This window comes from Salvelinus alpinus, chromosome 11 (genome assembly GCF_045679555.1).
Source record: "Salvelinus alpinus chromosome 11, SLU_Salpinus.1, whole genome shotgun sequence".
NCBI classification, from domain to species: Eukaryota; Metazoa; Chordata; class Actinopteri; order Salmoniformes; family Salmonidae; genus Salvelinus; species Salvelinus alpinus.
This window is the reverse complement of record NC_092096.1, coordinates 1,357,981-1,376,672: the sequence shown is the minus strand read 5'-3', so window position 1 is coordinate 1,376,672 and position 18,692 is coordinate 1,357,981. Positions and strand designations below refer to the sequence as shown.

Below are 18,692 nucleotides of genomic sequence, written 5' to 3'. Positions count from 1 at the left end.
AGACCTCTGCTGTTACTACAGTAGGTGGCAGTATAGACCTCTGCTGTTACTACAGTAGGGGGCAGTATAGACCTCTGCTGTTACTACAGTAGGGGGCAGTATAGACCTCTGCTGTTACTACAGTAGGGGGCAGTATAGACCTCTGCTGTTACTACAGTAGGGGGCAGTATAGACCTCTGCTGTTACTACAGTAGGGGGCAGTATAGACCTCTGCTGTTACTACAGTAGGGGGCAGTATAGACCTCTGCTGTTACTACAGTAGTGGGCAGTATAGACCTCTGCTGTTACTACAGTAGTGGGCAGTATAGACCTCTCCAACCTAGCTCCTCTTTAAATATTCCATTTCTCCTTTTTTGAAATGTAACTCGAGCAGGAAAACCACAATCTGCCTGTACACAGTCCCATGTATTAAGTTGGATTTGACAGATTTTAGCTTCTGTTTCGTCCACCATTGAAAAACCAGATCAAACATTATAGCACATTATACGAGTGCAGTGGGAATTCCATGGATAGTGACTGATAGTGTGAATATATAGGTAATATATACATTACATACTGTATATAGAGTGGGGTGGGCATGAGAGCTGAGCAGACATCTAACAGAACACACAAGTCTCTATATGTCAGGACTTTTATTCTCCAACTCCTCTCATGTACCAAAACAAAACTGGATTATGTCACAGCAGAAAGAAAAGGGACAGATTTCTGGGAGCCATCTTGTTTCAGGAGCAGCAGGTGGTTGGGGACATTCTTCAAAACAGGTCATCCCAGTAGACAATCACAGCGTGTCTGTTTTTTTGCGTTGAGTAACAAGGTGTTGGGCTGTGCAGTGGAGCGTGTCGGGGGCTGGTATCGGGGGCTGGTATCGGGGGCAGGTATCGGGGGCAGGTATCGGGGGCAGGCATCGGGGGCAGGCATCGGGGGCAGGCATCGGGGGCAGGCATCGGGGGCTGGTATCGGGGCTGGTATCGGGGCTGGTATCAGGGCTGGTATCAGGGCTGGTATCAGGGCTGGTATCAGGGCTGGTATCAGGGCAGTACCTCTGCTTGTGGGCAGCGGGAGCTGAAGACTGTATGGTAATGTTCTATAAGGATCTCAGTGAAGATGTTGAGCGGTGTTAGAGATGTCAGAGAGACAGAGCCCTGAGAAGGCCAGGACAGATTGACACCAAACACACAAGCCAGGTTGGAGGGAGACATCTTGTTGATGATACTCTGCTGAGAGACCTGGAGGAGGAGGAGAGAGAGAAAGTGTTTACACTCGATCCTGACTAAACAGACTGCCTGCCATTCAACCTAGTCCACATATAAAATGGTAACATCCTAATGATCGGTATGACAACAGAAGGCCTGTTACTCCTGTCGGTATGACAACAGAAGGCCTGTTACTCCTGTCGGTATGACAACAGAAGGCCTGTTACTCCTGTCGGTATGACAACAGAAGGCCTGTTACTCCTGTCGGTATGACAACAGAAGGCCTGTTACTCCTGTCGGTATGACAACAGAGTGACCTGTTATTCCTGTCGGTATGACAACAGAAGGCCTGTTACTCCTGTCGGTATGACAACAGAGTGACCTGTTATTCCTGTCGGTATGACAACAGAAGGCCTGTTACTCCTGTCGGTATGACAACAGAAGGCCTGTTATTCCTGTCGGTATGACAACAGAAGGCCTGTTACTCCTGTCGGTATGACAACAGAAGGCCTGTTACTCCTGTCGGTATGACAACAGAAGGCCTGTTACTCCTGTCGGTATGACAACAGAAGGCCTGTTATTCCTGTCGGTATGACAACAGAAGGCCTGTTACTCCTGTCGGTATGACAACAGAAGGCCTGTTACTCCTGTCGGTATGACAACAGAGTGACCTGTTATTCCTGTCGGTATGACAACAGAGTGACCTGTTACTCCTGTCGGTATGACAACAGAAGGCCTGTTACTCCTGTCGGTATGACAACAGAAGGCCTGTTACTCCTGTCGGTATGACAACAGAAGGCCTGTTACTCCTGTCGGTATGACAACAGAAGGCCTGTTACTCCTGTCGGTATGACAACAGAAGGCCTGTTACTCCTGTCGGTATGACAACAGAAGGCCTGTTATTCCTGTCGGTATGACAACAGAAGGCCTGTTACTCCTGTCGGTATGACAACAGAAGGCCTGTTACTCCTGTCGGTATGACAACAGAAGGCCTGTTACTCCTGTCGGTATGACAACAGAAGGCCTGTTACTCCTGTCGGTATGACAACAGAAGGCCTGTTACTCCTGTCGGTATGACAACAGAAGGCCTGTTACTCCTGTCGGTATGACAACAGAAGGCCTGTTACTCCTGTCGGTATGACAACAGAAGGCCTGTTACTCCTGTCGGTATGACAACAGAAGGCCTGTTACTCCTGTCGGTATGACAACAGGTGGTTTTACGTGACAACAGAGTGACCTGTTCTTCTAGGAATGTATTTACTCCTATTGGTCTGACACACTACATGGCGGAACAGAAGCCTGCTAATCCACAAAAAAGCCCTTAATAAACCCGTGAGCCCGGTCTGATAACCAGTCCCCCAGTAGGCCCGGTCTGATAACCAGTCCCCCGGTCTGATAACCAGTCGGCCCGGTCTGATAACCAGTCCCCCCAGTCGGCCCGGTCTGATAACCAGTCCCCCCAGTCGGCCCGGTCTGATAACCAGTCCCCCCAGTCGGCCCGGTCTGATAACCAGTCCCCCCAGTCGGCCCGGTCTGATAACCAGTCCCCCCAGTCGGCCCGGTCTGTCCCCCCAGTCGGCCCGGTCTGATAACCAGTCCCCCCAGTCGGCCCGGTCTGATAACCAGTCCCCCCAGTCGGCCCGGTCTGATAACCAGTCCCCCAGTCGGCCCGGTCTGATAACCAGTCCCCCAGTCGGCCCGGTCTGATAACCAGTCCCCCAGTCGGCCCGGTCTGATAACCAGTCCCCGTCAGCCCGGTCTGATAACCAGTCCCCCGTCAGCCCGGTCTGATAACCAGTCTAACAGCACCCAAGACAGATCTGACTAGATGATATAGTCTAATACAGTCTCACCATATTAACCTGCGAGTTACAGACAAGCAGTATTATATTAACATGGGAAGTGAACGTAAAGTCCCAGAGAGTGAAACTCAGCATTATATTAACATGGGAAGTGAACGTAAAGTCTCAGAGAGTGAAGCTCAGTATTATATTAACATGGGAAGTGAATGTAAAGTCCCAGAGAGTGAAGCTCAGTATTATATTAACATGGGAAGTGAACGTAAAGTCCCAGAGAGTGAAACTCAGTATTATATTAACATGGGAAGTGAATGTAAAGTCCCAGAGAGTGAAGCTCAGTATTATATTAACATGGGAAGTGAATGTAAAGTCCCAGAGAGTGAAGCTCAGTATTATATTAACATGGGAAGTGAATGTAAAGTCCCAGAGAGTGAAACTCAGCATTATATTAACATGGGAAGTGAACGTAAAGTCCCAGAGAGTGAAACTCAGCATTATATTAACATGGGAAGTGAATGTAAAGTCCCAGAGAGTGAAACTCAGCATTATATTAACATGGGAAGTGAACGTAAAGTCCCAGAGAGTGAAACTCAGCATTATATTAACATGGGAAGTGAACGTAAAGTCCCAGAGAGTGAAGCTCAGTATTATATTAACATGGGAAGTGAACGTAAAGTCCCAGAGAGTGAAACTCAGCATTATATTAACATGGGAAGTGAACGTAAAGTCCCAGAGAGTGAAGCTCAGTATTATATTAACATGGGAAGTGAATGTAAAGTCCCAGAGAGTGAAACTCAGTATTATATTAACATGGGAAGTGAACGTAAAGTCCCAGAGAGTGAAACTCAGCATTATATTAACATGGGAAGTGAATGTAAAGTCCCAGAGAGTGAAGCTCAGTATTATATTAACATGGGAAGTGAACGTAAAGTCCCAGAGAGTGAAACTCAGCATTATATTAACATGGGAAGTGAACGTAAAGTCCCAGAGAGTGAAACTCAGCATTATTCTGTCTACTGGATAACTTTATTACATAGCCTGGGAGTCCTTACAATCTGGATCAGAGACAGCCCTCGTCCCAAACGGCTCCCGATGGGCCTCCTGGTCAAAGGTAGTGCACTATATAGGGGCCAGGGTGCTGTTAGGGACACACCTCATGTCTTCCTGTCTGAGGCCTTGTGGGTTAGTTCTGGTTATGGCTGGTTAGTGAAGGTCGGTGTGAACGGAGAGAGAGAGGGGTTTGAGAAATGTAACCACTCATGGGAGAAAAGGGGAAGCGGGTTTGATTTCTCTCAACAGTGGAATATTATTGTAGTGGTCTGTTTCTGTTGGTCAGGCCTTTTCTAAAATGTCTACACGGCATTAATATAGCGGTGCATTTGGTTTTACAGTCCCCCCCCCCCCAAAGACAAACAGGCATTTTCAGCTATATTTATTCAGCGGGCTTTGAGATGTCGTATCTTAAGGACATTACATTGTGTAAAGAGTCCGTCTTCATATGAAGAACAAAGGCCTTTGAGAAGTTATGGCGGTTGGGTTGTATTCTGGAGCCAGAACATCAGCCTGTTGAACGTGATAGGAGGATAATGATGTTCTGGTTCTGATCATGGGCAGGAAGCAGAGCGGTACTTGAGCACTACGTTGCTGTGTGTTGCCGTGCGGCGTTGTGTCATGTTGTGTGTTGCCGTGCGGCGTTGTGTGTTGCCGTGCGGTGTTGTGTGTTGCCGTGCGGTGTTGTGTCATGTTGTGTGTTGCCGTGCGGCGTTGTGTCATGTCGTGTTTTGCCGTGCGGCGTTGTGTCATGTTGTGTGTTGCCGTGCGGCGTTGTGTGTTGCCGTGCGGTGTTGTGTGTTGCCGTGCGGCGTTGTGTCATGTTGTGTGTTGCCGTGCGGCGTTGTGTCATGTGTGTTGCCGTGCGGCGTTGTGTCATGTGTGTTGCCGTGCGGCGTTGTGTCATGTTGTGTGTTGCCGTGCGGCGTTGTGTCATGTGTGTTGTGTGTTGCCGTGCGGCGTTGTGTCATGTTGTGTGTTGCCGTGCGGCGTTGTGTCATGTTGTGTGTTGCCGTGCCGTGTTATTACCATGTTCAGGAAACAGAGCAGGTACTTCAACACCATGTAGTTGTGTTCTGGTAGACTCTCTAGGATGTGTTTACAGGTGGTCACTCGTAGACTGCTCTCCACTCCTGGAAGAACAAGCTGTATGTCAAACATTACACGTTGAGGTTCTCCTTTCAGTTCAGATAGACTGGGTCACCACGGTCTGTTCCGTATGTGACCCAATTCAGGAAGTTGGGCAATTGATGCAGGTTTCCTACTTCACAATGGTCTGGGATCTGGAGATTTGAATTCCAATCTTGTCCTAAACTGGGATATGCTTAACACCCCGGCCGTCCTACAATCTAAGCTTGATGCCCTCAATCTCACCCAAATTATCAAAGAACCTACCAGGTACAACCCTAAATCCGTAACCATGGGCACCCTCATAGATATCATCCTGACCAACTTGCCCTCTAAACACACCTCTGCTGTCTTCAACCAGGATCTCAGCGATCACTGCCTCATTGCCTGCGTCCGTTATGGATCCGCGGTCAAACGACCTCCACTCATCACTGTCAAACGCTCCCTAAAACACTTCAGCGAGCAGGCCTTTCTAACCGACCTGGCCTGGGTATCCTGGAAGGATATTGACCTCATCCCGTCAGTTGAGGATGCCTGGTTGCTCTTTAAAAGTGCCTTCCTCACCATCTTAAATAAGCATGCCCCTTTCAAAAAATGTACAAATAAGAACAGATATAGCCCTTGGTTCACTCCAGACTGCCCTTGACCAGCACAAAAACATCCTGTGGCGTACTGAATTAGCATCGAATAGCCCCCGTGATATGCAACTTTTCCAGGAAGTCAGGAACCAATATACACAGGCAGTTAGGAAAGCAAAGGCTAGCTTTTTCAAACAGAAATGTGCACCCTGTAGCACTAATTTCCAAAAGTTCTGGGACACTGTAAAGTCCATGGAGAATAAGAGCACCTCCTCCCAGCTGCCCACTGCACTGAGGCTAGGAAACACTGTCACCACCGATAAATCCACTATAATAAATTTCAATAAGCATTTTTCTACGGCTGGCCATGCTTTCCACCTGGCTACCCCAACCGCGGCCAACAGCTCTGCACCCCCCGCAGAACCCCCCCCCCCCCAAAATCCAGATAGCAGATGTTCTGAAAGAGCTGCACTATCTGGATTCCTACAAATCAGCCGGGCTAGACAATCTGGACCCTCTTTTTCTAAAATTAGCCACCGAAATTGTTGCAACCCCTATTACTAGCCTGTTCAACCTCTCTTTCGTATCGTCTGAGATCCCTAAAGACTGGAAAGCTGCCGCGGTCATCCCCCTCTTCAAAGGGGGAGACACTCTAGACCCAAACTGTTACAGACCTATATCTATCCTACCCTGCCTTTCTAAAGTCTTCGAAAGCCAAGTTAACAAACAGATCACCGACCATTTCGAATCCCACCATACCTTCTCCGCTATGCAATCTGGTTTCAGAGCTGGTCATGGGAGCACCTCAGCCACGCTCAAGGTCCAAAACAATATCATAACCGCCATCTATAAAAGACAGTACTGTGCAGCCGTCTTCATCGACCCGGCCAAGGCTTTCGACTCAATCACCGCATTCTTATTGGCAGACTCGGTTTCTAGCCTTGGTTTCTCAAATGACTGCCTCGCCTGGTTCACCAACTACTTCTCTGATAGAGTTCAGTGTGTCAAATCGGAGGGCCTGTTTTCCGGACCCTTGGCAGTCTCTTTGGGGGTACCACAGGGTTCAATTCTCGGGCTGACTCTTTTCTCTGTATACATCAATGATGTTGCTCTTGCTGATGGTGATTCTCTGATCCACCTCTACGGCGAGAGACCCGTCGACAACGAGAGACCGGTCGACATGTGACATTTTAAAGAGATGGGTGGAGCTAAGGCTTAAGAGGGTGTGTGAACGATGCTGACAGAGAACTCTCTAGACTAACTCATTTTATTGGACCCGTGTCCTACGTGTCACAACATTGTGTTAGCCTGCTGAGCTAAAGCCTCGCCAGGCACATGTACTTACGGACTATGTCCTGTATCTGGCGGTAGAGGGGGAAGGTGAGCAGGGGTTCAGGTAGCTCTCTGAGGAAGGTCTTCAGGATGACAGCAGGCACATGGATGTCTCCATACTGCTCGAACACCACTGGCTTCCCTGAGGAGGAGAGAGACCTGATAACAGATTAACTGAGCTTCCCTGAGGAGGAGAGAGACCTGATAACAGACTAACTGAGCTTCCCTGAGGAGGAGAGACAGAGACCTGATAACAGACTAACTGAGCTTCCCTGAGGAGGAGAGACAGAGACCTGATAACAGACGTACTGAGCTTCCCGGAGGAGGAGACACAGAGACCTGATAACAGACTAACTGAGCTTCCCTGAGGAGGAGAGACAGAGACCTGATAACAGACTAACTGAGCTTCCCTGAGGAGGAGAGACAGAGACCTGATAAACAGACTAACTGAGCTTCCCTGAGGAGGAGAGACAGAGACCTGATAACAGATTAACTTAAGCTTCCCTGAGGAGGAGAGACAGAGACCTGATAACAGATTAACTGAGCTTCCCTGAGGAGGAGAGACAGAGACCTGATAACAGATTAACTGAGCTTCCCTGAGGAGGAGAGACAGAGACCTGATAACAGACTAACTGAGCTTCCCTGAGGAGGAGACACAGAGACCTGATAACAGATTAACTGAGCTTCCCTGAGGAGGAGAGACAGAGACCTGACAACAGATTAACTGAGCTTCCCTGAGGAGGAGAGACAGAGACCTGACAACAGACTAACTGAGCTTCCCTGAGGAGGAGACACAGAGACCTGATAACAGACTGACTGAGCTTCCCTGAGGAGGAGAGACAGAGACCTGATAACAGACCGAGCTTCCCTGAGGAGGAGAGACAGAGACCTGACAACAGACTAACTGAGCTTCCCTGAGGAGGAGAGACAGAGACCTGATAACAGATTAACTGAGCTTCCCTGAGGAGGAGAGACAGAGACCTGACAACAGACTAACTGAGCTTCCCTGAGGAGGAGAGAGACCTGATAACAGATTAACTGAGCTTCCCTGAGGAGGAGACACAGAGACCTGATAACAGATTAACTGAGCTTCCCTGAGGAGGAGAGACAGAGACCTGATAACAGATTAACTGAGCTTCCCTGAGGAGGAGAGACAGAGACCTGGATGTTATAGAGGTTCCATCCCACCCTGGTTGTAGAGCTTATAGAGGTTATAAAGGTTATTATGGATGTTATAGAGGTTCCATCTCACCCTGGTTGTAGAGCTTATAGAGGTTATAACGGTTATTATGGATGTTATAGAGGTTCCATCTCACCCTGGTTGTAGAGCTTATAGAGGTTATAACGGTTATTATGGATGTTATAGAGGTTCCATCCCACCCTGGTTGTAGAGCTAAGAGGTTATAAAGGTTATTATGGATGTTATAGAGGTTCCATCTCACCCTGGTTGTAGAGCTTATAGAGGTTATAACGGTTATTATGGATGTTATAGAGGTTCCATCCCACCCTGGTTGTAGAGCTAAGAGGTTATAAAGGTTATTATGGATGTTATAATGGATGTTATAGAGGTTCCATCTCACCCTGGTTGTAGAGCTTATAGAGGTTATAACGGTTATTATGGATGTTATAGAGGTTCCATCCCACCCTGGTTGTAGAGCTAAGAGGTTATAAAGGTTATTATGGATGTTATAGAGGTTCCATCTCACCCTGGTTGTAGAGCTTATAGAGGTTATAAAGGTTATTATGGATGTTATAGAGGTTCCATCTCACCCTGGTTGTAGAGCTTATAGGAGATTATAAAGGTTATTATGGAGGTTATAGAGGTTCCATCTCACCCTGGTTGTAGAGGTTATAACGGTTATTATGGATGTTATAGAGGTTCCATCTCACCCTGGTTGTAGAGCTAATAGAGGTTATAAAGGTTATTATGGATGTTATAGAGGTTCCATCTCACCCTGGTTGTAGAACTAAGAGGTTATAAAGGTTATTATGGAAGTTATAGAGGTTCCATCTCACCCTGGTTGTAGAGCTAGAGGTTATAAAGGTTATTATGGATGTTATAATGGATGTTATAGAGGTTCCAACTCACCCTGGTTGTAGAGCTAATAGAGGTTATAAAGGTTATTATGGATGTTATAGAGGTTCCATCTCACCCTGGTTGTAGAGCTTATAGGAGGTTATAAAGGTTATTATGGATGTTATAGAGGTTCCACCTCACCCTGGTTGTAGAGCTTATAAAGGTTATTATGGATGTTATAGAGGTTCCATCTCACCCTGGTTGTAGAGCTTATAGGAGGTTATAAAGGTTATTATGGATGTTATAGAGGTTCCACCTCACCCTGGTTGTAGAGCTTATAAAGGTTATTACGGATGTTAGAGGTTCCAACTCACCCTGGTTGTAGAGCTTCTGGACGTCCTTGATGAGCTGAACACGAGCGGACCTCCTGAAGATACCTTCTGTCTGGAGACCTGAGGAGAGGTGGGAGGGAGTGAAAGGCTTCAACTACTATTACAGAGAGGTAGGGTCCTATCACACAGCTCCTACCTCAACTACTATTACAGAGAGGTAGGGTCCTATCAGACAGCTCCTACCTCAACTACTATTACTGTAGAGGTCCCTGATCCAGGGTCCTATCAGACAGCTCCTACCTCAACTACTACTGTAGAGGTCCCTGATCCAGGGTCCTATCAGACAGCTCCTACCTCAACTATTACAGTAGAGGTCCCTGATCCAAGGTCCTATCAGACAGCTCCTACCTCAAGTATTACTGTAGAGGTCCCTGATCCAGGGTCCTATCAGACAGCTCCTACCTCAACTACTACTGTAGAGGTCCCTGATCCAGGGTCCTATCAGACAGCTCCTACCTCAACTATTACAGTAGAGGTCCCTGATCCAAGGTCCTATCAGACAGCTCCTACCTCAACTATTACTGTAGAGGTCCCTGATCCAGGGTCCTATCAGACAGCTCCTACCTCAACAACTACTACAGTAGAGGTCCCTGATCCAGGGTCCTATCAGACAGCTCCTAGCTCAACTATTACAGTAGAGGTCCCTGATCCAGGGTCCTATCACACAGCTCCTAGCTCAACTATTACTGTAGAGGTCCCTGATCCAGGGTCCTATCAGACAGCTCCTACCTCAAGTATTACTACTGTAGAGGTCCCTGATCCAGGGTCCTATCAGACAGCTCCTACCTCAACAACTACTACAGTAGAGGTCCCTGATCCAGGGTCCTATCAGACAGCTCCTAGCTCAACTATTACAGTAGAGGTCCCTGATCCAGGGTCCTATCACACAGCTCCTAGCTCAACTATTACTGTAGAGGTCCCTGATCCAGGGTCCTATCACACAGCTCCTACCTGTAGAGGTCCCTGATCCAGGGTCCTATCACACAGCTCCTACCTGTAGAGGTCCCTGATCCAGGGTCCTATCACACAGCTCCTACCTCAACTATTACAGTAGAGGTCCCTGATCCAGGGTCCTATCACACAGCTCCTAGCTCAACTACTACTACTGTAGAGGTACCTGATCCAGGGTCCTATCAGACAGCTCCTAGCTCAACTATTACAGTAGAGGTCCCTGATCCAGGGTCCTATCAGACAGCTCCTACCTCAACTATTACTGTAGAGGTACCTGATCCAGGGTCCTATCAGACAGCTCCTACCTCAAGTATTACTACTGTAGAGGTCCCTGATCCAGGGTCCTATCAGACAGCTCCTAGCTCAACTACTACTACAGTAGAGGTACCTGATCCAAGGTCCTATCACACAGCTCCTAGCTCAACTATTACAGTAGAGGTACCTGATCCAAGGTCCTATCAGACAGCTCCTACCTCAACTACTACTACAGTAGAGGTACCTGATCCAAGGTCCTATCAGACAGCTCCTACCTCAACTACTACTACAGTAGAGGTACCTGATCCAAGGTCCTATCAGACAGCTCCTAGCTCAACTACTACTACAGTAGAGGTACCTGATCCAGGGTCCTATCAGACAGCTCCTAGCTCAACTATTACAGTTGAGGTCCCTGATCCAGGGTCCTATCACACAGCTCCTAGCTCAACTATTACTGTAGAGGTCCCTGATCCAGGGTCCTATCACACAGCTCCTACCTGTAGAGGTCCCTGATCCAAGGTCCTATCACACAGCTCCTACCTGTAGAGGTCCCTGATCCAGGGTCCTATCACACAGCTCCTACCTCAACTATTACAGTAGAGGTCCCTGATCCAGGGTCCTATCACACAGCTCCTAGCTCAACTACTACTACTGTAGAGGTACCTGATCCAGGGTCCTATCAGACAGCTCCTAGCTCAACTATTACAGTAGAGGTACCTGATCCAGGGTCCTATCACACAGCTCCTAGCTCAACTATTACTGTAGAGGTCCCTGATCCAGGGTCCTATCAGACAGCTCCTACCTCAACTATTACAGTAGAGGTCCCTGATCCAGGGTCCTATCAGACAGCTCCTACCTGTAGAGGTCCCTGATCCAGGGTCCTATCACACAGCTCCTACCTGTAGAGGTCCCTGATCCAGGGTCCTATCACACAGCTCCTACCTCAACTATTACAGTAGAGGTCCCTGATCCAAGGTCCTATCAGACAGCTCCTACCTCAACTATTACAGTAGAGGTACCTGATTCAGGGTCCTATCAGACAGCTCCTACCTGTAGAGGTCCTGTACCTGATCCAGGGTCCTATCACACAGCTCCTACCTCAACTATTACTGTAGAGGTCCCTGATCCAAGGTCCTATCAGACAGCTCCTACCTCAACTATTACTGTAGAGGTCCTGTACCTGATCCAAGGTCCTATCAGACAGCTCCTACCTGTAGAGGTCCTGTACCTGATCCGAGGTCCTATCAGACAGCTCCTACCTGTAGAGGTCCCTGATCCAAGGTCCTATCAGACTGCTCCTACCTCAACAACTATTACTGTAGAGATCCTGTCCCTGATCCAAGGTCCTATCAGACAGCTCCTACCTCAACTATTACTGTAGATGTCCGGTACCTGATCCAGGGTCCTATCAGACAGCTCCTACCTGTAGAGGTCTGGTACCTGATCCAGGGTCCTATCACACAGCTCCTACCTCAACTATTACTATAGAGGTCCTGTACCTGATCCAGGGTCCTATCAGACAGCTCCTACCTCAACTATTACTGTAGAGGTCCTGTACCTGATCCAGGGTCCTATCAGACAGCTTCTACCTCAACAACTATCACTGTAGAGGTCCTGTACCTGATCCAGGGTCCTATCAGACAGCTCCTACCTGTAGAGGTCCTGTACCTGATCCAAGGTCTTATCAGACAGCTCCTACCTGTAGAGGTCCTGTACCTGATCCAGGGTCCTATCAAACAGCTCCTACCTCAACTATTACTGTAGAGGTCCTGTACCTGATCCATGGTCCTATCAGACAGCTCCTACCTGTAGAGGTCTGGTACCTGATCCAGGGTCCTATCAGACAGCTCCTACCTCAACTACTACTGTAGAGGTCCCTGATCCAGGGTCCTATCAGACAGCTCCTACCTCAACTATTACAGTAGAGGTCCCTGATCCAAGGTCCTATCAGACAGCTCCTACCTCAAGTATTACTGTAGAGGTCCCTGATCCAGGGTCCTATCAGACAGCTCCTACCTCAACTACTACTGTAGAGGTCCCTGATCCAGGGTCCTATCAGACAGCTCCTACCTCAACTATTACAGTAGAGGTCCCTGATCCAAGGTCCTATCAGACAGCTCCTACCTCAACTATTACTGTAGAGGTCCCTGATCCAGGGTCCTATCAGACAGCTCCTACCTCAACAACTACTACAGTAGAGGTCCCTGATCCAGGGTCCTATCAGACAGCTCCTAGCTCAACTATTACAGTAGAGGTCCCTGATCCAGGGTCCTATCACACAGCTCCTAGCTCAACTATTACTGTAGAGGTCCCTGATCCAGGGTCCTATCAGACAGCTAAGCCCTCAAGTATTACTACTGTAGAGGTCCCTGATCCAGGGTCCTATCAGACAGCTCCTACCTCAACAACTACTACAGTAGAGGTCCCTGATCCAGGGTCCTATCAGACAGCTCCTAGCTCAACTATTACAGTAGAGGTCCCTGATCCAGGGTCCTATCACACAGCTCCTAGCTCAACTATTAGTGTAGAGGTCCCTGATCCAGGGTCCTATCACACAGCTCCTACCTGTAGAGGTCCCTGATCCAGGGTCCTATCACACAGCTCCTACCTGTAGAGGTCCCTGATCCAGGGTCCTATCACACAGCTCCTACCTCAACTATTACAGTAGAGGTCCCTGATCCAGGGTCCTATCACACAGCTCCTAGCTCAACTACTACTACTGTAGAGGTACCTGATCCAGGGTCCTATCAGACAGCTCCTAGCTCAACTATTACAGTAGAGGTCCCTGATCCAGGGTCCTATCAGACAGCTCCTACCTCAACTATTACTGTAGAGGTACCTGATCCAGGGTCCTATCAGACAGCTCCTACCTCAAGTATTACTACTGTAGAGGTCCCTGATCCAGGGTCCTATCAGACAGCTCCTAGCTCAACTACTACTACAGTAGAGGTCCCTGATCCAGGGTCCTATCACACAGCTCCTAGCTCAACTACTATTACAGTAGAGGTCCCTGATCCAGGGTCCTATCAGACAGCTCCTAGCTCAACTATTACAGTTGAGGTCCCTGATCCAGGGTCCTATCACACAGCTCCTACCTCAAGTATTACTACTGTAGAGGTCCCTGATCCAGGGTCCTATCAGACAGCTCCTAGCTCAAGTATTACTACTGTAGAGGTCCCTGATCCAGGGTCCTATCAGACAGCTCCTAGCTCAACTATTACAGTAGAGGTCCCTGATCCAAGGTCCTATCACACAGCTCCTAGCTCAACTATTACAGTAGAGGTACCTGATCCAAGGTCCTATCAGACAGCTCCTACCTCAACTACTACTACAGTAGAGGTACCTGATCCAAGGTCCTATCAGACAGCTCCTACCTCAACTACTACTACAGTAGAGGTACCTGATCCAAGGTCCTATCAGACAGCTCCTAGCTCAACTACTACTACAGTAGAGGTCCCTGATCCAGGGTCCTATCAGACAGCTCCTAGCTCAACTATTACAGTTGAGGTCCCTGATCCAGGGTCCTATCACACAGCTCCTAGCTCAACTATTACTGTAGAGGTCCCTGATCCAGGGTCCTATCACACAGCTCCTACCTGTAGAGGTCCCTGATCCAAGGTCCTATCACACAGCTCCTACCTGTAGAGGTCCCTGATCCAGGGTCCTATCACACAGCTCCTACCTCAACTATTACAGTAGAGGTCCCTGATCCAGGGTCCTATCACACAGCTCCTAGCTCAACTACTACTACTGTAGAGGTACCTGATCCAGGGTCCTATCAGACAGCTCCTAGCTCAACTATTACAGTAGAGGTACCTGATCCAGGGTCCTATCACACAGCTCCTAGCTCAACTATTACTGTAGAGGTCCCTGATCCAGGGTCCTATCACACAGCTCCTAGCTCAACTATTACTGTAGAGGTCCCTGATCCAGGGTCCTATCAGACAGCTCCTACCTCAAGTATTACTACTGTAGAGGTCCCTGATCCAGGGTCCTATCAGACAGCTCCTACCTCAACAACTACTACAGTAGAGGTCCCTGATCCAGGGTCCTATCAGACAGCTCCTAGCTCAACTATTACAGTAGAGGTCCCTGATCCAGGGTCCTATCACACAGCTCCTAGCTCAACTATTACTGTAGAGGTCCCTGATCCAGGGTCCTATCACACAGCTCCTACCTGTAGAGGTCCCTGATCCAGGGTCCTATCACACAGCTCCTACCTCAACTATTACAGTAGAGGTCCCTGATCCAGGGTCCTATCACACAGCTCCTAGCTCAACTACTACTACTGTAGAGGTACCTGATCCAGGGTCCTATCAGACAGCTCCTAGCTCAACTATTACAGTAGAGGTCCCTGATCCAGGGTCCTATCAGACAGCTCCTACCTCAACTATTACTGTAGAGGTACCTGATCCAGGGTCCTATCAGACAGCTCCTACCTCAAGTATTACTACTGTAGAGGTCCCTGATCCAGGGTCCTATCAGACAGCTCCTAGCTCAACTACTACTACAGTAGAGGTACCTGATCCAAGGTCCTATCACACAGCTCCTAGCTCAACTATTACAGTAGAGGTACCTGATCCAAGGTCCTATCAGACAGCTCCTACCTCAACTACTACTACAGTAGAGGTACCTGATCCAAGGTCCTATCAGACAGCTCCTACCTCAACTACTACTACAGTAGAGGTACCTGATCCAAGGTCCTATCAGACAGCTCCTAGCTCAACTACTACTACAGTAGAGGTACCTGATCCAGGGTCCTATCAGACAGCTCCTAGCTCAACTATTACAGTTGAGGTCCCTGATCCAGGGTCCTATCACACAGCTCCTAGCTCAACTATTACTGTAGAGGTCCCTGATCCAGGGTCCTATCACACAGCTCCTACCTGTAGAGGTCCCTGATCCAAGGTCCTATCACACAGCTCCTACCTGTAGAGGTCCCTGATCCAGGGTCCTATCACACAGCTCCTACCTCAACTATTACAGTAGAGGTCCCTGATCCAGGGTCCTATCACACAGCTCCTAGCTCAACTACTACTACTGTAGAGGTACCTGATCCAGGGTCCTATCAGACAGCTCCTAGCTCAACTATTACAGTAGAGGTACCTGATCCAGGGTCCTATCACACAGCTCCTAGCTCAACTATTACTGTAGAGGTCCCTGATCCAGGGTCCTATCAGACAGCTCCTACCTCAACTATTACAGTAGAGGTCCCTGATCCAGGGTCCTATCAGACAGCTCCTACCTGTAGAGGTCCCTGATCCAGGGTCCTATCACACAGCTCCTACCTGTAGAGGTCCCTGATCCAGGGTCCTATCACACAGCTCCTACCTCAACTATTACAGTAGAGGTCCCTGATCCAAGGTCCTATCAGACAGCTCCTACCTCAACTATTACAGTAGAGGTACCTGATTCAGGGTCCTATCAGACAGCTCCTACCTGTAGAGGTCCTGTACCTGATCCAGGGTCCTATCACACAGCTCCTACCTCAACTATTACTGTAGAGGTCCCTGATCCAAGGTCCTATCAGACAGCTCCTACCTCAACTATTACTGTAGAGGTCCTGTACCTGATCCAAGGTCCTATCAGACAGCTCCTACCTGTAGAGGTCCTGTACCTGATCCGAGGTCCTATCAGACAGCTCCTACCTGTAGAGGTCCCTGATCCAAGGTCCTATCAGACTGCTCCTACCTCAACAACTATTACTGTAGAGATCCTGTCCCTGATCCAAGGTCCTATCAGACAGCTCCTACCTCAACTATTACTGTAGATGTCCGGTACCTGATCCAGGGTCCTATCAGACAGCTCCTACCTGTAGAGGTCTGGTACCTGATCCAGGGTCCTATCACACAGCTCCTACCTCAACTATTACTATAGAGGTCCTGTACCTGATCCAGGGTCCTATCAGACAGCTCCTACCTCAACTATTACTGTAGAGGTCCTGTACCTGATCCAGGGTCCTATCAGACAGCTTCTACCTCAACAACTATCACTGTAGAGGTCCTGTACCTGATCCAGGGTCCTATCAGACAGCTCCTACCTGTAGAGGTCCTGTACCTGATCCAAGGTCTTATCAGACAGCTCCTACCTGTAGAGGTCCTGTACCTGATCCAGGGTCCTATCAAACAGCTCCTACCTCAACTATTACTGTAGAGGTCCTGTACCTGATCCATGGTCCTATCAGACAGCTCCTACCTGTAGAGGTCTGGTACCTGATCCAGGGTCCTATCAGACAGCTCCTACCTCAACTACTACTGTAGAGGTCCCTGATCCAGGGTCCTATCAGACAGCTCCTACCTCAACTATTACAGTAGAGGTCCCTGATCCAAGGTCCTATCAGACAGCTCCTACCTCAAGTATTACTGTAGAGGTCCCTGATCCAGGGTCCTATCAGACAGCTCCTACCTCAACTACTACTGTAGAGGTCCCTGATCCAGGGTCCTATCAGACAGCTCCTACCTCAACTATTACAGTAGAGGTCCCTGATCCAAGGTCCTATCAGACAGCTCCTACCTCAACTATTACTGTAGAGGTCCCTGATCCAGGGTCCTATCAGACAGCTCCTACCTCAACAACTACTACAGTAGAGGTCCCTGATCCAGGGTCCTATCAGACAGCTCCTAGCTCAACTATTACAGTAGAGGTCCCTGATCCAGGGTCCTATCACACAGCTCCTAGCTCAACTATTACTGTAGAGGTCCCTGATCCAGGGTCCTATCAGACAGCTAAGCCCTCAAGTATTACTACTGTAGAGGTCCCTGATCCAGGGTCCTATCAGACAGCTCCTACCTCAACAACTACTACAGTAGAGGTCCCTGATCCAGGGTCCTATCAGACAGCTCCTAGCTCAACTATTACAGTAGAGGTCCCTGATCCAGGGTCCTATCACACAGCTCCTAGCTCAACTATTAGTGTAGAGGTCCCTGATCCAGGGTCCTATCACACAGCTCCTACCTGTAGAGGTCCCTGATCCAGGGTCCTATCACACAGCTCCTACCTGTAGAGGTCCCTGATCCAGGGTCCTATCACACAGCTCCTACCTCAACTATTACAGTAGAGGTCCCTGATCCAGGGTCCTATCACACAGCTCCTAGCTCAACTACTACTACTGTAGAGGTACCTGATCCAGGGTCCTATCAGACAGCTCCTAGCTCAACTATTACAGTAGAGGTCCCTGATCCAGGGTCCTATCAGACAGCTCCTACCTCAACTATTACTGTAGAGGTACCTGATCCAGGGTCCTATCAGACAGCTCCTACCTCAAGTATTACTACTGTAGAGGTCCCTGATCCAGGGTCCTATCAGACAGCTCCTAGCTCAACTACTACTACAGTAGAGGTCCCTGATCCAGGGTCCTATCACACAGCTCCTAGCTCAACTACTATTACAGTAGAGGTCCCTGATCCAGGGTCCTATCAGACAGCTCCTAGCTCAACTATTACAGTTGAGGTCCCTGATCCAGGGTCCTATCACACAGCTCCTACCTCAAGTATTACTACTGTAGAGGTCCCTGATCCAGGGTCCTATCAGACAGCTCCTAGCTCAAGTATTACTACTGTAGAGGTCCCTGATCCAGGGTCCTATCAGACAGCTCCTAGCTCAACTATTACAGTAGAGGTCCCTGATCCAAGGTCCTATCACACAGCTCCTAGCTCAACTATTACAGTAGAGGTACCTGATCCAAGGTCCTATCAGACAGCTCCTACCTCAACTACTACTACAGTAGAGGTACCTGATCCAAGGTCCTATCAGACAGCTCCTACCTCAACTACTACTACAGTAGAGGTACCTGATCCAAGGTCCTATCAGACAGCTCCTAGCTCAACTACTACTACAGTAGAGGTCCCTGATCCAGGGTCCTATCAGACAGCTCCTAGCTCAACTATTACAGTTGAGGTCCCTGATCCAGGGTCCTATCACACAGCTCCTAGCTCAACTATTACTGTAGAGGTCCCTGATCCAGGGTCCTATCACACAGCTCCTACCTGTAGAGGTCC

The 18,692-nt window shown here is 48.7% G+C and overlaps 1 protein-coding gene across 2 annotated transcripts in view; it reads right to left on the bottom strand.

Annotated features, from left to right (window-relative positions):
* Nucleotides 1–615: 615 nt before the first annotated feature.
* LOC139533456 (rho GTPase-activating protein 8-like) overlaps nucleotides 616–18,692 on the bottom strand; it is a 47,046-nt gene continuing 28,969 nt past the window's right edge. For both annotated transcript variants that reach the window (XM_071331485.1, XM_071331486.1), the window contains 4 exons: nucleotides 9,472–9,549; nucleotides 7,094–7,222; nucleotides 5,072–5,175; nucleotides 616–1,226 (listed from right to left, as the gene is read on the bottom strand). In XM_071331485.1, the coding sequence (XP_071187586.1) occupies nucleotides 1,029–1,226; nucleotides 5,072–5,175; nucleotides 7,094–7,222; nucleotides 9,472–9,549 (509 nt within the window). In that variant the 3' untranslated portion in view covers nucleotides 616–1,028. The remainder of the gene's footprint in view (nucleotides 1,227–5,071; nucleotides 5,176–7,093; nucleotides 7,223–9,471; nucleotides 9,550–18,692) is intronic.